At 38.8% G+C, this 21,504-nt stretch overlaps 2 protein-coding genes across 2 annotated transcripts in view; one reads left to right on the top strand and one right to left on the bottom strand.

Annotated features, from left to right (window-relative positions):
* Nucleotides 1–1,899: 1,899 nt before the first annotated feature.
* Nucleotides 1,900–7,331, top strand: INSL6 (insulin like 6). Its single transcript, XM_070430165.1, has 2 exons — nt 1,900–2,185; nt 6,988–7,331. The coding sequence occupies exons 1-2, from the start codon at nt 1,900–1,902 to the stop codon at nt 7,329–7,331; spliced, it is 630 nt and encodes a 209-aa protein (XP_070286266.1).
* A 5,213-nt stretch (nt 7,332–12,544) lies between these two features.
* Nucleotides 12,545–21,504, bottom strand: part of JAK2 (Janus kinase 2) — a 111,616-nt gene continuing 102,656 nt past the window's right edge. Inside the window, exon 26 of the mRNA XM_070431600.1 lies at nt 12,545–12,931. The gene's annotated coding sequence lies outside the window, so the exon portion shown is untranslated. The remainder of the gene's footprint in view (nt 12,932–21,504) is intronic.

The following is a 21,504-nucleotide window of genomic DNA, read 5'->3' as shown; positions in this document are numbered from 1 at the left end:
CGCTCTATCCACTGAGCCAAACCGGTTTCGGCATGTTATTGATATTATTAGTTATAATTATTAACGTTAAATTATCACTGAGAACCAACTATGTGCCAGGCACTGTTCAAGCAAATGATATCAAGGTAGACAAAATTAATAAAATCACTGCCTACATGGAGCTCACGTTCTGGGAGGAAGAGACTAATAGTAAACATATAGAGAAGTAAAATATATAGCATGTTAGTTTGTAATGAATGATAAGAAGAAATACAAAGCAGGGCAAGGGTATAGCCAGTGCAAAGAGAATGAGAATATAAATCAAATTTGCCAGTTTCTGACACATATTGCTTACTGTGTGTGTGTGTGTGTGTGTGTTTTGAATCTTCCTCTCAGTTATAACAAATATTTTCCTTTTTCACAGGGTTTCGCTGATAAAGTTCTGACTAGGACTCATGGCCCATTGTAGATTGGACATTAGTTGTTTTTTAAGGACGGCAATGGAATCAAGCTAATCAAATCACATCAACCTTTAGAAATATCTGACTGCCAGTTAATTTAACAGTATTAATGGATGCCACTGGGAAAGCAGGGCAAAGCTGGAGGAAGGGAAAATGGAGAAAAAGACAGTCAGGAGGCAGAAAGAAAGGGGGAGAGAAAAATTAAAATGTGAAGGGAAATGGAGAATATCATTCACAATTGCTGGCGCCTCTCTAAGGCAATGGTTCTCAACCTTGGCTGCACAGTAGAATCACCTGGGAATCTTTTTAAAATCCTCATTTCTGGGCCTCATCCTCCGAAAATTCTGTTTGTTACTAATGTTATAGCCCCACCCCATAACAAAGAAACAGAATTTCCGGAGGATGAGACCCAGAAATCAGGATTTTAAAAAGATTCCCAGGTGATTCTAATGTGCAGCCAAGGTTGAGAACCAGTGGTCTAAGGCTTTGTCAGCTTTAAACCGGTTACTCCTGAGACGGCCCCTGACTGCCCCCTCGTGGCGGGTCGTATGGGCTTCACAGCCAACACTAATTTTTTTAAAAAAGTAAAGTGACAAAGCTACCTATAGAAAGAAACTACACTGCTCTTTCCTGCCCTTCCCCTCCTAATTTAACAAAATTCTGTCATTCTTAGAAGGCAAATCCTCTACGAGTCCCTGCCACGGACTAATTACCATATGGCAATAGACAGTCCTCTATAATCTATAACCAAAAGAACCAGATTATCATCCCAGGCACCCGAGGCCCATTTCGCCCTGTGGAGCGGGTAGACATTTTCTGAAGAAGCTTTGAGTCTGACTTTAAAATACACATTACACATACGTTCGCACGCATTACGTTTCAACATATTTCACTTCCAACTACGCGTCAGGCCCCGAGGCACAAGGGACAAGGACAGCAGACACAGGCCCTGCCTTCCTGGAGCTGGGGGTGCAGAGGAAGAAGTAACTGCGCAAGCACGCCATCGAGAACCAACCTCCTGAGGTAAACACCCTGAAGGAAAGGAGCGCCTTCCCTGAGGAAGTGACGCCCCACTAACAACCACGCAAAAAAAGGCTAACCGGGAAGGAACAACACATCGTTTGTGGCTTTTTTCCCGTTAACTGGGGCCCGTGTTTCATTTGATTCGTCTCCCTAGTGAGGGAGGCAAGAAAAAGAAAAGCAACCATGTTACTTACCAGCGCCTGAGAGCCAGGGGGAGCACGGGAAGCCCAGGCCCAGCCACCATCTTGCGCCACCTCCTGTCGACGTCCCCGAGGTCCGCACGTGCTCAGTAGACCTACGGGTGTGCGCGCATGCGTGTGCACGTGCCCAGCTCTGGCGCAGGCGCAGGCGCAGGCGCAGGCGCAGGCGCAGGGCCATGAGGCGGTTAGCGCATGCGCGTGGCTGGCCTATCTCGGGGGAGGGGGCGGTGTGAGGGATGTCTGTGCTCCTCCACCTGTGCCCACTGTGGCTCGGGCTCCTGCTGGTTCGGTTCTCCCAAGAGCAAAGCTACGCGAGCAGAGCCCGAAAGCTGTGCGGCAGGCACCTCCTGAGAGGCATCGTGAAACTCTGTGGAGATGCCGACTGGAGCCACTTCATGGAGAACACCCCCTTCAGAAAGCAGCTGGCTCCCCAAGCCATGGAGAAGGTGGAAAGCTTCCTCCCTGGTCGGGCGAAAAGCTCCCCAAACGCTTTCCAGGCCCGGGGGAGAGGCACAGACGCAGGTAAACGTCTCTAAACCAAAGGCGTGTTGGACTCTCTGTATATTTCTTATCCCTGAATCTGCTCGGCCACATGGCGACCTTCCCCAAGAAGTGGAATGTGTGCCTAGTACACAGGTAGATTTGAAAACGAAAATTATAAGCCGGGGTATTGTAGATATACAAAACCTCTAAGAAGCTTTTTTTAAAATATATTTTTTTAATTGATTTTTTACAGAGAGGAAGGGAGAGGGATAGAAAATTAGAAACACCGATCAGCTGCCTCCTGCACACCTCCTACTGGGGATGTGCCCGCAACCAAGATACATGCCCTTGACCAGAATCGAACCTGGGACCTTTCAGTCCGCAGGCCACGCTCTATCCACTGAGCCAAACGGGTTAGGGCAGAAGCTTTTTTTTTTAACTGAGGGGAAATAAGTGTACATATGTCAGTCCACACATGCTGCTCTCCGCTAGCTTTCCCTTTCCGGAGTATCCTTGTCACCTGGCAAACTCCATTTGTCCTGCAAAGGCTAACCTGGGTATCATTTCCCCACCGTGGGCCGCCACTGACCTTCCCGTGGCTCCTCCACTCTCCGTCTGGCACAGGAGTAACACTCGGCTCTATCGAACTCGCCTTCGGCTGGCTTCATGATTGGCCTGGCCCAAGTGCAAGAAGCAGGAAAGGACCACGGAGGTTGCTAAAATATAAAGCTCGCCACCCCGCATCCCCTTTTCTTGTGCCTATCTCCTTTGCTCACACACGGCCGTGTCCCACCAGACTTCACTTAAAAGTTCAAAGATCAAGTTATTGAGAATTTCAAGACTGCGACAGTTGAGCATTAAACAAAATTCAGGGTCCTTCGAAGCACCGTGTCTGTGCGGCCGCAGGAGCCCCACTCCTGTGAGTCCAGCCTCTGGTGCCCACCCATGGGGTAGCGGCCGTCTCAGGCTGTTTTCACTTGACGTGCCGAGCAGAGGGCCTGGCGCGTTGTCTGTGCTGAATGTGTGTTGAAGTCATCCTGAATGCTGTTAGGCAGCTTTTACGAAGAATATTCTTGTTCCAGAGCTATTGTTATCTTCCAACTATGTTTTTTTTTTCTTTTACATTTTTGTGACTAACACATATTAAGCCCCTTATGGTTTACCGTTTTTTCAAAAAGAAGATGAATTTTATTTATAGGCGGTCCATAGCATAGTCTGATCAAAATTATTGTCTTTTTAAGGTAATTACATGTATTTGCGCAAATTTTGCAAAAGTCAAGATTTCTGAAATTAAGGACTATCATGTCAAAAAAAAAAAAAGAAAGAAAAGAAAAAGAGAGACCTTAATGTAGATGACTGAAACAAAGTAAAAAAGTGCCTGTCTCATTGTAGGCACTCATTAACTTATTTTTTAATGAAGGAATGAATGAGTGAAACTTACAATATTAGTGCTGCCATGGGAATGAAACTTTTAAAGACAGACACCATGGAAACCATCAGACTGAATCTTGACCATTTTCTACCATCAAACCTACCTACACATAAAGTCACTTTATCCCGCTCTTATAAAGGAAGAAGTGTCTCCCTGAAATCTTCCACTTGTACATTAATTTAGTGATTTTCACACTTTAAAGTGCATATGAATCACCTGGTGGATGCTGCTACTATACAGACTCTGATTCAGTAGGTCTGGGTGGGACTAGAGAATCTACAATGTTACAAGCTCCCAGGTGATGTTGATGCTGTTGGTTGGATGATGCTTTTTGAGTAACATGGGCCTAGTACACCTCTCTACCTATTCCTTATTCTTTTCTCCCAGACATGCAAGGAGGACCTTCACTTTCTACATCATGTTGGGTGGACATTTCTCTCACATCTAATACTGTGCTTTCACTACCTATATTACAGTCAAAATTTTACTTTCAGATATCCAAGCTCGAGTTTGTTATTTTAAAAGAGCTTGGAATCCCTTTTCTTGACAAAGCATGCTATGGAGACAATTTTCTTAATTAAAAATAAAAAGTCGCCGGGCAGCGTGGCTCAGTGGTGAGCATCAACATATGAATCCAGAGGTCATGGTTCAATTCCCAGTCAGGGCAGATACCCAGGTTGCAGGCTCAATCCTCAGTGAGGGGTGTGCAGGAGGCAGTCAGTCAATGATTCATCATTGATGTTTCTATCTCTCTCTACACCTCCCTTCCTCTCTGAAATCAATAAAAATATATTTTTTACAAATAAAATAAATCTCTTCCCCTTTTTCATTCATCTTCCCAACCCCTCTCCCATCTAGCAACTATCTAAACACACTCTTTATGAGTGTGTTTCTGTTCTGCTTGCTTGCTTATTTTGTTTTTTAGATTCCATATATAAATGAAGTCATCTAGCATTTTAACTTTCTTTTTTTTTTATTTTTTTTTATTTATTTTTTTTTTTCATTTTTTTTTTTTTTTTTTTTCATTTTAACTTTCTGATGATCTGTTTACCTCCAACACTGGAAAAGATAGTTTGGTACACTGATATTAAAAAAAAATTTATTTCAAAGCTACTCATACATAACTTAAATCTGATATTGTGTACTTTTTGTTATGGATCCTGCATGTATGGCCATGTCTCCAAGACCTACCCCAAAATGTGGCTTCATGATATTTCTAAATTCTGGCTGAGTATATTGTGCCTCCCATTTCTTAGTGTAGGAGAAACCATTAATGTTTCATCACCAGCTTTTCATAATCCATAACACCTGTTCCAGTTATCTATATATATAAAAGGCTAATGTGCAAAGTGTCTCCTCGGGAGTTCAACTGGGAGACCAAGAATTCAATCACTTGCTATGACGTGCGCTGACCACCAGGGGGAGGCACGGGACAAAGGAAGGCCCCGGCCAGCAGCCTGGGAAGGGAGGCCCCAGCTGGCAGCCAGAAGGCCACGATCGGCCCTGATTGCCAGCAAGGCCTAGGGATCCCACCAGTGCACGAATTTCATGCACCAGGCCTCTAGTATTGACCATATTCCCCTATCTTCATATTCATTCATGTATTCTTTATTTTTGTTTGCTTGTTAGATATCATTATCAAAACTGGGCATGCAGGCCCCCTCTCTATATTAATTCAACAACATTTGAGTGCCTCTTATAGGCTAGGTATTTTTCTTGAAAATCTATATTCTATATAAATAAAAAGCTAATATGCTAAGTGTCCTTCCCTCTGTCCAAGGGGTCACTATGACATGCACTGACCACCCGGGGGCAGACGCTCAATGCAGGAGCTGCTGTAATGCATACTTGCCATTTACAGAGAAACGGCAGTGCAGACCTGGCTGACAAAGCAACACTCAGCTTCCCCCAAGTGGGACACAGACCTCGCCACCACCCCAGAGTGACAGCCCACCAAATCACAGCCAAACACTGCCGAGACCCCATGGCCAGCCCCGAAACAGTAGCTGTGGGTGGTGGGTAATGACATCACGTAGCAATGCCTGGCTTCCTCTCTCTAGCCACTAGCCTCCTTGGAGTTTCTTCAGCCCAGGAACACGACTTGCTTTATAGTCAGGTGGAAACATTTACACTTTAACCAAATGTCTGTGAAACATTTTCCCATGCTTCATATCATTTGATCCTCATAGAAGTCTTGGAGTAGGTCGATAGGAGACTAGGTGGGACCCTATTTTCTTTTCATTAGCTAGGAAAAACGGAGATTTAGAAAGTTTAGAAACTTGACCTGACTGAAAAGAAGTAAGAAATGGTGGAACTTGAAAATGACTTCAGGTTTTCTCACTGCACAAAATATAGTCAAACACTGCTGCAGTTAAATATTTTATCCTTTGTTCTCCCTGCATGATCTACAATAATAATCTGCTTCGTGTTGATATTTACTGGTGTGTTGCTGACAATTACCTGAAAGAGAAGTTGGGGTGCTTCACTGGGCTGGAAAAAAATTAGCTAAATCAGAAAGCAGGTCTAATTAAGCAAGTTTATTCTGTTTCTATAAAAGGCTAAGTTGACTCGCGCATGGGCAATACATATAAAGCTCTCGCTGGCGCCAATCACACATGTGTGTTTTGATCTGTCATTGTCAACCATGAATTTGGTTTTGACACTTCTATTATAGAGAAAGGGTGAATAGTGATATTAAAATATTTCTTCTAATTAATTTCCTTTCAATATGCACGAATCTGTGCACTGGCCAACCAGTAGGTATATAAAGGTGAATGAACAGTTTCACTCAGGAAGAAGGAAAGGCTCCTGTCCTCATGAAGCTAGTAGAATAGTATAGATAGATAATAAACATAAGTAAATTATACAGTATGTATATATACATACAAGGATGAACTTTGAAAACATTATGCTAAGTGAAAGAAACCTGACACAAAAGGCCGTATGTGGTATGATTTCATTTTCATAACAGGAAAATCCATAGAAACAGATTAGTTTCCAGGGACTGAAGGATGTGGGAAATGGGAGAAACCACTGATGGGATTTCTTTTGGGGTGATAGAAATGTTCTGCAATTACATAATGGTGATGGTTGTACAATCTCGTGAATACACTAAAAAATCACTGAATGTATGCTTTAAAATGCTGAATTTTATGGCATGTGAATATCTCAAAAAATGTTTTTGCATAAAAATGTACAAAGATTTCTAAGCCTTTTTATAGGTAAACACTGCCTACAAGTATTTTATTTAAAAATATATATTACTTCTGAATAAACATTTTATTGTTTAAAATGTGATTACTTGTGGGTTTTTTTAATAATTTACTGACGTTAGTATTCCAGTATTATGATTAAATTTACAGCTAGAGGATGATTTTAATAAAGTAGAATTTTTCTTATCTCTCAACAGTCTCTTCTACTGCCTCTCAGGAAGAAGCAACAAACAATTTGGAGATACAGTCACCTCCTGAGTATCAGTATAACAAGGCCAACTTGCTACCTAATAAGACAAGAGAACTTGCCTCATCACAAGATATCAGTTCGTATGTTCATGAGATTGTAGAATTTCAGAAGCAAAATACAAACAAAATTAAAACCTTAAGGAAATTGTTTTGGGGGAATCATCCCCAAAGGGTACGCAGAGGATATTCAGAAAAGTGTTGTCTTAGAGGATGTACAGAAGAAGAACTTATTATTGCATGCCTTCCATATATTGATTATAAAATCTTAAAGAAAGAGGAGTCTCAGTTGTGACTAAGATGTACTAACCATCATAGGAATACTAACTTAATAAAAGCTTAATATGTTTATTTTACTTTTATTTATTTTTTATTTTTATAATTGTCCTTGTAGGTTGTCTGCTGTGAACACCTAAGTGTACTTGCAAGCACCTGACAATACTTTATGGTGATAATAGGAATCAGTATTTTCTTTTTTGACCTCTACTTTTCATTGTTTTTGTAATTGAAGATGTTATTGGAAATGGCATGATCCATGTAGACATCTAAGAACTCCTAGAAGTGGGATCACTTGTTCATCTTTTTAAAAAATTTTTTTCTTTATTAAGGCATTACATATGTGTCCTTATCTCCCCATTGCCCCCCACCCTCCCCTCATGCCCTCACCCCCCTAGTGTCTATGTCCATTGGTTATGCTTATATGCATGCATACAAGTCCTTTGGTTGATCTCTTCCCCTTCCCCCCACCCTCCCCTGCCTTCTCTCTGAGGTTTGACGGTCTGATTGATGCTTCTCTGTCCCTGGATCTGTTTTTGTTCATCAGGTTATGTTGTTCATTATATTCCACAAATGAGTGAGATCATGTGATATTTTTCTCCTACTGATTTTGCTTAGCATGATGCTCTCCAGGTCCATCCATGCTGTTACAAATGTTAGGAGTTCCTTCTTTTTTACATCAGTGTAGTATTCCATTGCGTAGATGTACCGCAGTTTTCTAATCCACTCATCTGCTGATGGGTACTTAGGCTGTTTCCAAATCTTAGCTATTGTAAATTCTGCTGCTATGAATATAGGGGTGCATATATCCTTTCTAAGTAGTGTTTCTAGTTTCTTGGGATATATTCCTAGAAGTGGGATCACTGGGTCAAATAGGAGTTCTGTTTTTTAGTTTTTTGAGGAAACTCCATACTGTTCTCCACAGTGGCTGCACCAGTCTGCATTCCCACCAGCAGTGCAGGAGGGTTCCTTTTTCTCCGCATCCTAGCCAGTTAAGCTGCATTTAAATGGATTGTGGAGTGTTCTGCATTCATCTGTATGACATACATATTGAGGCCCATGACTATATGGCTCACTCCAGTATTCTAATACATTTGTGCCACTAACTTAAAGATAACTAACCAACTACCACTCCTATAATAGTGGGTACACTTTTAATTCCTTGAGTTTTATTACAGTAATTGGTAAAAAATCTTTTTAGTTTCAATTGAGGACTAAAAAAAAAAAGTTCATCTCTTTCGGTTGTAAAATCTCCAAGATACTCTGTCTTTGTTTGGAAGGTACTGATATAGTTAATGTGACAATCTTTTCTGGCTTGGTTTCTGTTTTCTTGAGTGGACTTGAATGATAAAGCCTCTGACGGTAACTCAGAAGTTTTGAATTGGTTTAGGGCAAGGATGGTAAATGAATTTTCATCATAAATGGAAACTCCAAATGATTACTAATGGTTTGCTTGTTTGCAGTCCATATCTCTTCACATGCATTTTAAGACCTCTTCAACAGTATAGTTCAATTCTCCCTTCTATCTTTTCTGCTATTTGTGCTAGATCTTCTATTTCCACTTATATTATAAACCACATAATACATTTTTATTATTTTTGTTTTAAATCATTATCTTTTTATTCATGCACTTTTAATGAGATTATTGCCATTGTGTACATTTTACTTAACTAATTTTTACATTAAGTCAGTGTCTGTCGTGTAGCCATCAAAACTCTGTAATCCTATTTAGACACTGGCTCCTTAAAATCAGCCACTTCTTATTGCTTTCCTGAAGCCTTTCTACACGACAAACTCATAATTATCATGCATTGTAAATATACCTTCTGCAGGGCAAACATTTCTCAGGTCTGCTCCATTAAAGCTATCTGGAAACATCATATTTGCTACTAATAATTTATTATATTATGCTTTGTAATGGTATCTCCATGGATTGTCAATATATCTAATCTTGCATATAAATAATTTTTTCTTATTTACCTGGAGATAGCAAAATAGAATCCACTGTACTTGTTTGTAGCTGTAATTTTAACTTTATGCACAGTATTATATCATCTATTTCATTTAGTAACTCTGTTAAAGTCCTCTGAATCTATCAGCTGAAGTACTATCAAAAAACCAACATCATCAATGGCATTGATTTATCCATAAAAAATTATGCATGGCTGATGATCCCTTTATAATTAAATATTTCTCTAATCAAATAAGCACTTTCCCCCTTGCACTTGTCTGCAATAGAACTAGAAACAACGTTTAAGAAATTGCAGTCCAGCCTGGCTGACATGGTTCAGTGGTTGAGCATTGACCTATGAACCAAGAGGTCATGGTTCAATTCCTGGTCAGAGCATATGCCTGGGTTGTGGGCTTGATCCCCAGTGTGGATGTGCAGGAGGCAGTCAATCAATGATTCTCACCATTGATGTTTCTATCTCTCTCTTCGTCTCCCTCTCTGAAATAAATAAAAATATATTTTAAAAAAGAAATAAATTGCAGTCTAGTTGGATAACAATAGCTCTTTTTATTAGTGTTTTTCCTATAACTGGTGGTCCACATGATAACAACCTTTTAGAAGTATTATTCCTACACTGGAATAATTCTAAGTTTGTCAGAGATAGTTCTATTACCTCTCTTAATTCTCTGATCTGTTCTGATAATCCCCAGTCTTAGAAAAAAGAAATATTCCCTGTGTCTTTATGAGACATGCTATAAATGAGTGGATCTTAACAAATATCTTTGTAATCATTTCAAAGCATTTCTTGTTCCTGGCTTCAGGTTACTTTTTCAAGGTGAATATATAGATTTAACAATGTAATTTTCTCCCATTAATTCCTTAAGTACTTCACCCGCAATCTGCCCAGATTTGGTGATTGTAGAGCTGGCCTTGATTGTTCTCTTAGCTGTTTAAAACAGTTGTTGATCTTGTGCTACAAGCATTTTGTTTTATGATAGTCTTGAGGCTCATTATCTCTATGATCTGCAATGATGAGATGCTATCACTCATAGGGGATACCAAGAATGATGATGGCATATATGACAAACCCACTGCTAAATATACTCAAAGGGGAAAACTAAAAGCATTTCTCTTAAGATAAGGAACAAGACAGGATGTTCACTATCACCACTCTTATTTAACATAGTACTGGAAGTCCTAGCCACAGCAGACAAAACAAAAACAAACAAACAAACAAACAAAAAACACAAAAACAAAACAGAAATAAAAGGCATCCAAATTGGAAAGGAAGAAATAAAACTCTCATTATTTGCAGATAACATAATACTGTATATAAATAACCCTAAAGATTCCATTAAAAAATTATTAGAGTTGGTAAATGAATTCCGGAAAGCAGCAGGATATAAAATTAATACTCAGAAATCAGTTGCATTTTATATACCATTAATGAACTATCAGAAAGGGAAACTTTAAAAATTTCATTTATAATTCCATAAAAAATACTACCTCAGAATAAATTTAACCAATGATGTAAAAGACCTATACTCAGAAAATTATAAGGCACTAAAGAAAAAAAACTGAAGAAAATACAAATAAGTGGAAGCATATACTGTGTTGATAGGTAGAATTAACATCATTAAAATGTCCACACTACCCACAGCAACCTATAGATTCAGCGTAATTCTTATCAAAATGCCAATGCTGTTTTTCACAGAACTAGAACAAATAATCCAAAAATGTATATGGGACCACACAAAAAGCCCAAATAACATCAGCAATATTGAGAAAGAAGAACAAAGTTGGAGGTATCACACTAGCTGATACCAAATTATATTAGAAGTCCAAAGTAATCAAAACAGCATGGTACTGGCATAAAAACAGACATATAGATCAATGGAACAGAATAGAGAACCCAGAAATAAATCCATACCTTTATGGCCAATTAATATTTGACAAAGGGGGCAAGAACATACAATGGGATAAAGACAGTCTATTCAATAAATGGTGCTGGGAAAAAGAAACAGATACTAGCAAAAAAAAAAAAAAAAAAAAGAAAGAAACTAGATCAATTTATATAAAAGAATAAACTCAAAATGGATTAAAGACTTAAATGTCAGATTGAAATCATGAAAATCCTAGAAAAAAACATAGGCAGTATAATCTCTGACATTTCTCAACATTTTTTCTAATATATCTTCTCAGGCAAGGGAAAAAATAAACAAATGGAATTAAATCAACTAAAAAGTTTTTGCACAACAAAGGAAACCCATCAAAATGAAGAGATAATCTATTGAATGAGAGAACATATTTGTCAATGATACATCTGATAAGGGATTAATATTCAAAATTACAAGAACTCAGACAACTAACACCAGAAAAACAACCCAATTATAAAGTGGTCAGAAGACCTGAATAGACACTTCTCCAAGGAAGACATATAATGACCAATAGACATAGGAAAGGTTGCTCAATATCACTAATTGTCAGAAAAATGAAAATCAAAATCAAAATGAGATATCAACTCACAACTGTCAGAATGGCTATCATCAATAAATCAACAAACAAGTGTTGGAGAGGATGTGGAGAAAAGGGAACCCTTGTGCACTGTTGGTGAGAATGCAGATCAGTGCAGCCACTTAGAAACAGTATGGAGTTTCCTCAAAAAACTAAAAATGAAACTACCTTATAACCCAGTGATTCCACTTCTCGGAATTTATCCAAAGAAACCCAAAATACAAATTTTAAAGAATATATACACACCCATGTTCATTTCTGCATTACTTACAATAGCCAAGATACAGAAGCAACTTAAGTGCCCATCAATAGGCAGGCAGAGACAGGGGCGATCAGGCAGGCAGGAAGAGAGGTTAGGGGCAACCAGGCAGGTAGACAGAGGCAGTTAGGGGTGATCAGGCAGGCAGGCAGAGGCAGTTAGGGGTGATCAGGCAGGCAGGCAGAGAAGTTAGGGGTGATCAGGCAGGCAGGCAGAGGGGTTAGGGACAATCAGGCAGGCAGGCAGAGGCAGTTAGGGACGATCAGGCAGGCAGGCAGGCAGGTGAGCGGTTAGGAGCCAGCAGTCCCAGATTGTGAGAGGGATGTCTGATTGGAGAGAGTGCAGGCTGGGCTGAGGGACGCCCCCACCCCATGAACGAAATTCATGCACTGGGTCACTAGTATTTTATATAAAAGTCTTTACTTTGAAGGGTATTTTTATTTTGGATATTTTGTATAATTCCAAGTTAATAGTTTTTAATGCACCTTGGTGTGACTTGTGTTCCTTCTACTTAGGGCTCACGATCTTCTTGAATTTGTGTGTTTATTATTTGGAATTTAGAAAAATTTCACTCTTTCTTCAAAATTTTAAATTCTCCTGTTTATTCTGGAGCTCCATTACACAGATTATACTGCCTGATAGTATCCCCCAGGTCAGTGATAGTCTGGTTTTTGTTTGCTTGATTGTATTTTCTCTTTGTGCTTCAGTTCAGATAGCTTCTATTGGAACCATTATAAGACTCACCTCGTTTCCCTTCTCTTGGGGAAGCACAGTTGTGTCTGTTATCCAATATCTGAATTTAGGTGTTTTGTTTCGTTCTCCACTTCCTTACAGAGAAAGGGCAAACCTGGTTCAAGTTACTCCATGTGGCCAGAAGCAGACGCTTCAGCTTAATCTTTAAGGAAAGAATAATCAAATCAGACATAGGCATACCATCAGATTACCATTCTTAGATGGCAATTTGACTTCAAATTTCAGCGAGAAAGTAGAGTTAATCAGAGAAAAACGCTCTCATGCTTCTACCACCAAATCTATAAACCTACCTGTATTTACTCCATTTTACCATCTTCCTCCTAGTTGTAAAAGTGTCCGTGATCTATTAAAGAGATATTTTTCTCTTGTGCTCTGGATTGCATTCAAAATTTCACTCCTTTTATAATTCTCTCCCCAATATCATCAGTCACTCTCTTTCTCTATGACTCAAGCATCTCCATATAAAAGTGGTTTAAGATCTCCCAACTAAAAAACTTCACACCCACATGAAGTTTCACCTTATTTTCCTGCTTTCCTTCAGGGCAAAACTTCTCAAAACAGTTGTCTACATTTACTGTCTCCACTTCTTTACCAACCTCATAACTTCTTCAACCTGATAGAGTCTGGAAGCTTATCCCTTGAACTTACCCATCAGTTCACAATGCTCCTATTACTTGGTCCTTCAGTAAATACATTCAACAGAGTTGACCACTTTCTTCTACTTAAAGCACATTGTTCTCTTGCTTTCATGAAACCACACTCTCTCACTTCACTGACCATTCTTTGTTTCCTCATCCTCAATCGATTGTCTCAGGTTCTGATCCTTTACTTGCTTCCTTTTTCTAACAACACTTTCTTATATTACCTTAACTATATCCATTATTTTAAATGACTACCTATGGACATTTCTACTTGGATATCCAATAGGCATCTCAAATTTAACATGTTCAAGATGGAATTCTTCTAAACCCCCCACCTCCCTCACAGCAACTAGATGGATGGTATTCGCTCAAACCAAAACCTAAGAGACATGCTTGATTTGTTTCTTTTTTCTAATCCCTCCCATCCAATTTATCAGTAGCATACTTTTCTACTTCTTTCCATTTCTATCGCCACCTCTCTAGTTCCAAGCTACAAGATACTTTCAGAAAATGGTGAGTAAACTAGTCTAGCTGGATTGGAAAGTTATTATTGATGAATAGTGGGAGAAAAATCTAGGGAAAGCAGTTTGGGACATGTTTTGAAGGTCTTCAAATGATAGAATCCTCATTTACAAAGGGAAGCAGACGAAGTTAACCCTCCTGAGCATAATTCTCTTGAAAAGTGGTACTTTTTCAATAACTTAAAATATATTGGCATAACAGTTGTTAATATAATAAAAGGATGCTAGTTAAAGGCATATGAAAGGAATACAAGGAGACAGGTGGAAAAGTTAGTCAAATGATGGTATCTTTAAAAAGTACTTTCTTCCTGTTGTTCAATCAACACAGCAGGCCCTAACCCAGACTCTTCTGATGTTGAAATCTGGCTCTGCCTCGGTGACACTCTGGAGTGTTGAACTTTATTCTGCAGGAAATGGGGTGAGTTGAAAAGCTTATGAGCAGAAGAGTGACATGGTTAAAACTGTACTATACTATGGGAATAATGGCCTGACAATGATGTGTAGGACTAATGTGAAAATGTAGAAAGAGTAATTAAGTTATTACAATAGAACAGACATGAAATTATAAGGGAGTGCAAAAAATGAGATTGATGCAGTGAGGAGGAAGATTGGAAAGAGTACAAGAAATAAAAACAAGAATCAAATGGTTTTATTCAAGGATTCTCATCTATGATGACAAGAGAATTATGGTGTCATTATGATGACTAAGTACATTAGGAAGGGAGGCTATTTTGTGGAGAAAAATACAATGTGTTCTGCCTACAAGTTCTGAACTGACAGCTGTAAATAATAGTTATGTATGACTGTACTTGGCATAATTCTCTGAGTCATTCACCATCATACAAAATAATTTTGCAACCTTGGTTCTAGGTTTACACTTCCAAGGTTATTTACCTGATTCCAATATATTAAATACATATTTGCTGTATTATATGCATAACTGATACTGCTTCAGTTTTACCTACCACTGATTTCCTCTACTGCCAATTCATCAGAAGTAACTTCCTTTTAGAGATGTGCTACTTCTTCATGTTGTTTTTTTCCCTAGATATTTGCAAGTTATCTTTGTAATGCTTTCTAAAGATATATCCTACTCCTTTCTCAACTAAAAATCCCTTGAGGATCTAAACATTTTTGTTTACTAACAGTACTTAGCATAGTGCCTTGTTCACTGTAGGCTCTCAAAAAAGATTTGTTAAAAGGTTAAATAGCCCTAACCGGTTTGGCTCAGTGGATAGAGTGTCGGCCTGCAGACTCAAGGGTCCCAGGTTCGATTCTGGTCAAGGGCATGTACCTTGGTTGCGGGCACACACCCAGTAGGGAGTGTGCAGGAGGCAGCTGATTGATGTTTCTCTCTCATCGATGTTTCTAACTCTCTATCCCTCTCCCTTCCTCTCTGTAAAAAAATCAATAAAATAGATTTTTTTAAAAAGTTAAATAAGTAAAGTTTATGGTTTGTTTACAACCTAGGCTCATTTCTTCAAAAAATAGGGTAATTTAGCATGTTTTAGTATATACAGCATTTATCAGAGTCAGAAGAGCTGGGCTTTAGCCTGGCTTTATTCTTAATTCAGATCTGTGATGTAGGAGAGTTAAGGTAACTTCTTTGGACTTAGCTATAAAATGATTTCAACTAAACCTCTGATCCTCTTCTTGCACCCCATTAATCCTACTTCATGTAGCAAATATTATGGTGACTATGGAAAACATGATTTAGTTCCTTAAAAGACCATATATATGTCTATACTTGAGAGTATTCAATTTAAATAATAGTTATTATTTAAAGCTAATAAAAGTTCATTTACTTTTTATAATATATGTTTTTATTGATTTTTAGAGAGAGGAAGGGAGAGGGAGAGAGGATAGAAACATCGATGTGAGAGAAGCATCAACATTAATCTGCTGCCTCCTGCATGCCCCCTACTCGGGATGAAGCCCACAACCTGGGCATGTGCCCTGACCTGGAATTGAACTGGTGATCTCTTGGTACATGGGTTGATGCTCAACCACTGAGAAGCATTGGCCGGGGAGTTCATTTACTTTCAACTTTCCTCATCCTTACATTGCTCCTTTCACAAAGACTTACTTTCTACATTTAACCAAATTGTTGTGCACTTTAACTATTTCGTTTATAGGACAGGTTATAGTTAGTTATCCAACTAAAAAATACTTATTTATACTGGGAACTAAAATGATTTTGTCATCTTGCTACCTGGGAAATGTACCTAGAGTTTATCTACTTTATTGCTACTTTATATGTGTGCTGCCAAAACTGTTAAAGGCAGCATGATGAAGTGACATGAACTCTGGTATTGGAACCAGACTGCCTAAATTAAAATGTCAGCAATTTCAGCATCCATTCTTTGTACATGTAGGATTTGGGAATTTATCTTATCTTGCTTAACTTCAGTCTGCACACATTTAAAATGAGGGAAAAAATGGCACCTACCTCATAGTTGTATGGATAAAATGAGATAATCCACAAAAGAGGGACATTACTTCTACCCAAAGTGTACTAAAGATTTAATGCAATCCCTATCAAAATCCCAATGACACTTTTTGTGGAAGTAGAAAAACCCATCTTAAAATTCATATGGAATCTCAAGAGACACCAAATAACCAAAAGTTTTTTGTTTTTTTAAACTACAACGAAGTGGAAAGTGTCACACTTCCTGATTTTAAAACTTACTACCAAAGCTACAGTGATCAAAACAGTATGGTATTGGCAAACATATAGACTAATGGAAAAAATGAAGAGCTCAGAAATAAACTCTCACATATACAGTCTTTTTTTTTTTATTTTAGAAAGAAGAAAGAACTCTACTAAAAATATGGCCATTAAGTAGATGAGTTGGAGCTAAAAGAAAATGACCTAGGGCCTTGCCGGTGTGGTTCAGTTGGTTGAGTGTCATCCCATGCACCAGGTCACTGGTCCGATTCCTGGATAGGGCACATGCCTGAGTTGCAGGCTTGATCCCCAGTAGGGTGTGTGCAGGAGCAGCCAATTGATATTTCTCTCTCATCAATGTTTCTGTCTCTCTCTTCCTCTCCCGTACTCTCTCTAAAATCAATAAAAACTTTTTTTTTTTAAAAAGAAATATTGGCGTTCACTCATCTTAAAAAAAAAAGAAAGAAAATGACCTAGGTAATTACTAGAGCCAAAGAATTTTTGGCATTTGATTGAGTTATGCTCTAACTCAATACTCTAAACTTTCACAGTTATTTTAGTAATCCTAAAATAAGAGACATTAAAAAAGTTAGGAAAATTCCCATTAAATGTGAAATTAATATCAGATCTGAAAAAAACTTTAGAAATTCCCTTTTCCCAGCACCATATTCATTGTTCCTTGGGTCTTAGATGTCTAAATCATTTTTAGGAAACAGACTGGGATATATATATATCAATATATATATATACATACACACACACATACACACACACACACACATATATATCTATTTCAGAGAGGAAGAGAGAGGGAGAGAGAAAAACATCGATGAGAAAGAATCATGAATTGGCTGCCTCCTGCACACCCCACACTGGGACTCAAACCCACAACCCGGGCATGTGTCCTGACTGGGAATCGAACCATGACCTCCTGGTTCATAGGTCAACGTTCAACCATTGAGCCACGCCGGCTGGGCAATAGACGGTTCTTTACAGTTCTATCAACTTTTGGAAATTTCTTCCTCTGTAATAGTTTTGGAAATAAATGGGTCTCCTGAAAGGCTGGTGGTAAAATTTATTTGGGTGGAAATAGAAGGCTGCCCTGGGTTTCCAATGGGAACTTTTCCCTCCTGCCATAGAAAAAGTCCAAATTTGTCTTCATCAAGGCCAAAACAAAGGCCAGTGTCCAGAGTTCTGTTTCATATTAAAGCTTAGTCCTTTGGAGCCCATGCAGTTTGCTACAGGCCCCAGGTGGGACTGCTAAACCCACATGGTTACTACGGGGAGTAACAAATGGGGCCAGCGCAGGTCACTGAGAGAAAGAACTCTGCTCCCTGGGGTTATATTATCTCAGTCTTGGACCAGGAGCTTTTCTGAAATAACCAATCAACTTCCCAAACTTTCTCGAGCTTCTGATGGGTCCACCTCCCAACCAATCCTTTCTTTCTTTCCCCAGGTTAGATTGGCAGGCTATGGTTGCTATTTTGGCTCCTACTATGCATGCCTCATAGAAGCGCCTTCCCCTGGGCCATTTGGACTTCGACTGCACATGTGCTTACCTCCCTCTTTAGTGTTTTATCTCTTCCTCCAGTGATCTGTGGGGAACAGACCGGTGGTTCCCTGAGGGTGGGCGGTGGTGGTGTGAAGCTACAACTTCCTGGTGAAGTAAGCAGGGTCATGCTTCCCATTTGATCATGCTTAATAATGTCTGCTTCCCTTTGCTTCCTTAATATCTAGCTATCTACACTAACAGCTGTAAACAATAATATAAACACTCAAGTAGGTGCTGCATAGTGCTGACTTACACCTCATGGTTCTTTAATATCTTCAGATATAGCCTTCTGGAACAGATCTATTTTTTAAAATGAACTTGGCATTTTGTTATTATAAAAATCTTTGCTGTCATCTTTGTTTTGCATAGCTTAGTGTTATAAAGACACCACTCTAATACTAGTTGCTCAACATTTTAAGATGATCATTCAGGCCTATGAGACTTAATATGAAAAATCTGAAGAAACCATAGAAGATATCTAAAAAAAACATGACGCTAAAAGCCTTTCCTATCCTGGCACTCTTGTTGCTCAAATGTGGCTGAAGGCTGCTAAAAAACCACTTTCCCTTCTATATAATATCCCAGGAATGAGCCTCCCCAGCTGTGAGGGACTAACAATGGGATGACAACAAAATGAGCCACCTGACAATGGAGGATGAAGGATGCTTTCATAACTGATCAGTACTGCTTTCCAATAATTGATCAGCAATGCTTTCAAGAAAAAATCTTGAAAAGCAGGAAAATGTAAACAATAATATAAACAGAGCCACTTTAATATGGAGCTGCTCTGCCAGAAGAACTGCCTCAAATCTTTGGAATGTTAAAATAAGGCAAAAAAACCTTTAGACTGGGATTAGGCAAACATTGTGTCCCAAAGAATCTTTACAAAGATAACAAGAAAGCAGTTCTTATGACTAATGGACTGACCACAAACTCCAAATTAAATTTAAAACACTGTTTAAAATTAGTATCATTATTATATGCACCAGTAGAAATGCCTTCCTTCTATTAATGTGATCGTCCTCCTTCTCTTTCTCATGAATACTCACTGCTTTGTCTCCTAACTGAAACACTATTTGGGCTTCTACCTGAATCAGTGCATCCCAAATGCCCATTTTTACTGATTTTAAAGAAATACTTGTTACCTCTCACTTTGAAAGGCTTTTTAATTTTAATTTGATTGATTGAGAGAGAGAGAGAGAGAAACATTGATGCAAGAAACATGGATCAGCTGCTTCCCACACACCCCAAGTGAGAATCGAACCTGTAACCTAAATATGTACCCCAACTGGGAATCAAACCCACAGCCTTCTTTTGGTGCACGGGACGACACTCCAACAGAACCACATTGGCCAGGTCCCTTTTTAAGTTAACACAGTTGTGGGCCAACTAACAAAAGTCTACTCACACTCCTGAATGCATGTTGGAACTTTAAATCAACCTTCATGAGTTTATTAGCCAACCACTACACACCACCACATCCTGCATATATGCATGAACTTTCAGAACTGCTGCCCATAATCAATCAAATAGTACTAAATATTTCTTCCTACCAACTGGGCACCTACCATAAAACTGCCTCTACATCACCTTTTCCCACACCTGTTATCTGTAACCAATGTAAATTCTTCCAAAACATCTTTCTTCTTCAAAACATAATGTATAAAAGTGCCCGTCAACGCCATAATGGCAGACATGTGTATCTTTTCTATGTAGTTCTGCTGATGTGGTCTAGACTTCTGCCTCAGGATCTGGTCCTTTTCTGGCTAGGGTTCAATAAACCCTTAAAGCTTTTGGCTGTGAAAGTTCTTTTGTTTGCTTGTTTGTTTGAACACAATCTTTTCCTTACCATCCTGCACTATTAATGTTATTTATCAAGTCAGATCTAAAATCTATGTTTCTGTCTATTCACACTACTCAAAGCTGACTTACTTGACCCTGATAAGTATCATTTATAGGAGTGCTTCCTACTACAGTTATTAAAAACAAAACTATTCACAAAACCTAAGAATATGGACAATTGGAACAAGGATTCTGAGATCTTTTAACCCTCTTGTTTTATAAATTCGTTATAGTTATGTTCAAAAATAAGATGTTAAACAATTGCTATGCATAGAAAGACCTTATAATGGAATGTTTATATAGTATAAGCCCTGACAGTTGAGTTTTCTCCTTTTAAATGTATGACTCAAGCTTTGCTTGCTGAGACATCCACTTCAAAGAAGATTATCTCCAATAAACACACTGCAGCCACAGTACTATGGCCTGTCTCCACCAAGGCTCTTTTGCTTTAAAGATCTTGGTTAATTTCAATAAATGAGCATTTGGGCCACTTATTTTCTTTTCTTCCCATGCTTTAAATTCCTGCTCTTATGTCTTAGAGTGGGCCCATGAGCCCATGAAAGCTCGAGCCCCAACACTTGAAAGCCTCAGGCCAATGCATGTTCCCTCTCTGCCTCGCTCCTCTTTCTCCCACCCCTCTCCCTCTCCCATCCTTCCATCCCAACAATGATGGTTATTGCTAAATGGCAATCATAATAAGAACCATGGGACCAGTCTAAGCACAACGTTAGTTACTGATAGGCTGAGACCAACACACAAAGCAAATCATTAACAAGTTTTAAAACCGTATTAATAAAGATTGGTGTTTCACTGGAGACAAGGCTTTTCTTTATACATTTGTAAGACTGAAAAAGAATGAACCATATTTAGGGCCTGCACCAATTAAGCAATGCTATCTGGCAGAAGCACAATATAAATTAATCTCTTAACCTAAAAAAAACGACATATTGCAAGAAAGTAAAAACATTAAGTATTTTAATAATTAGGTATATAATGCACATTTTACTCATATGAAATTTGATTCATATGAAAAGTTAAAGGCTTGACTATAAATTTGACTAATGTGAAAATTTTTAAATTCTCTTCTCTCAGTGTCATTCTGAAATCTCTCTAATATTACTATCAGCATCATGAAACACTTAGCATCTAGTTACCTTGAAATTAATTACAACCAACACAAACCTGGGAGAAAACATAAAATTTCTGATATTCATACTCAGATGTTTTTCTTAAATAAAATGAAGCTTATTTCATATAATCTAGTCTTTTGCTTGGGTAATCCTACTGGCATCCTTACTCTTCTTATTATTTATTCTGATACTAGAGGCCTGGTGCACGAAATTCATGCACGGGGGGGAGGGTTGTCCCTCAGCCCGGCCTGCGCCCTCTCGCAGACTGGGACCCCTCACTCCTTACCACCCACCTGCAATGGAAGTGGGAGAGGCTCTTGATACTGCCGCTGTGCTCGCCAGCTGGGAGCCCAGCTTCTGG

The sequence above is a fragment of the Myotis yumanensis genome, unplaced genomic scaffold (assembly GCF_028538775.1).
Source record: "Myotis yumanensis isolate MYYU_CA2020_CCGP unplaced genomic scaffold, mMyoYum1.0.hap1 SCAF_12, whole genome shotgun sequence".
NCBI lineage: Eukaryota > Metazoa > Chordata > Mammalia > Chiroptera > Vespertilionidae > Myotis > Myotis yumanensis.
This window is presented reverse-complemented; position numbering and strand designations above follow the sequence as displayed.

What these genes read in the sequence shown, in the direction of transcription:
- INSL6 (XM_070430165.1), top strand. Translation starts at nt 1,900, where the DNA reads ATGTCTGTGCTCCTCCACCTGTGCCCACTGTGGCTCGGGCTCCTGCTG. An exon ending in GGGGAGAGGCACAGACGCAG is followed by an intron (nt 2,186 to 6,987) that starts GTAAACGTCTCT and finishes ATCTCTCAACAG; the next exon opens with TCTCTTCTACTGCCTCTCAG.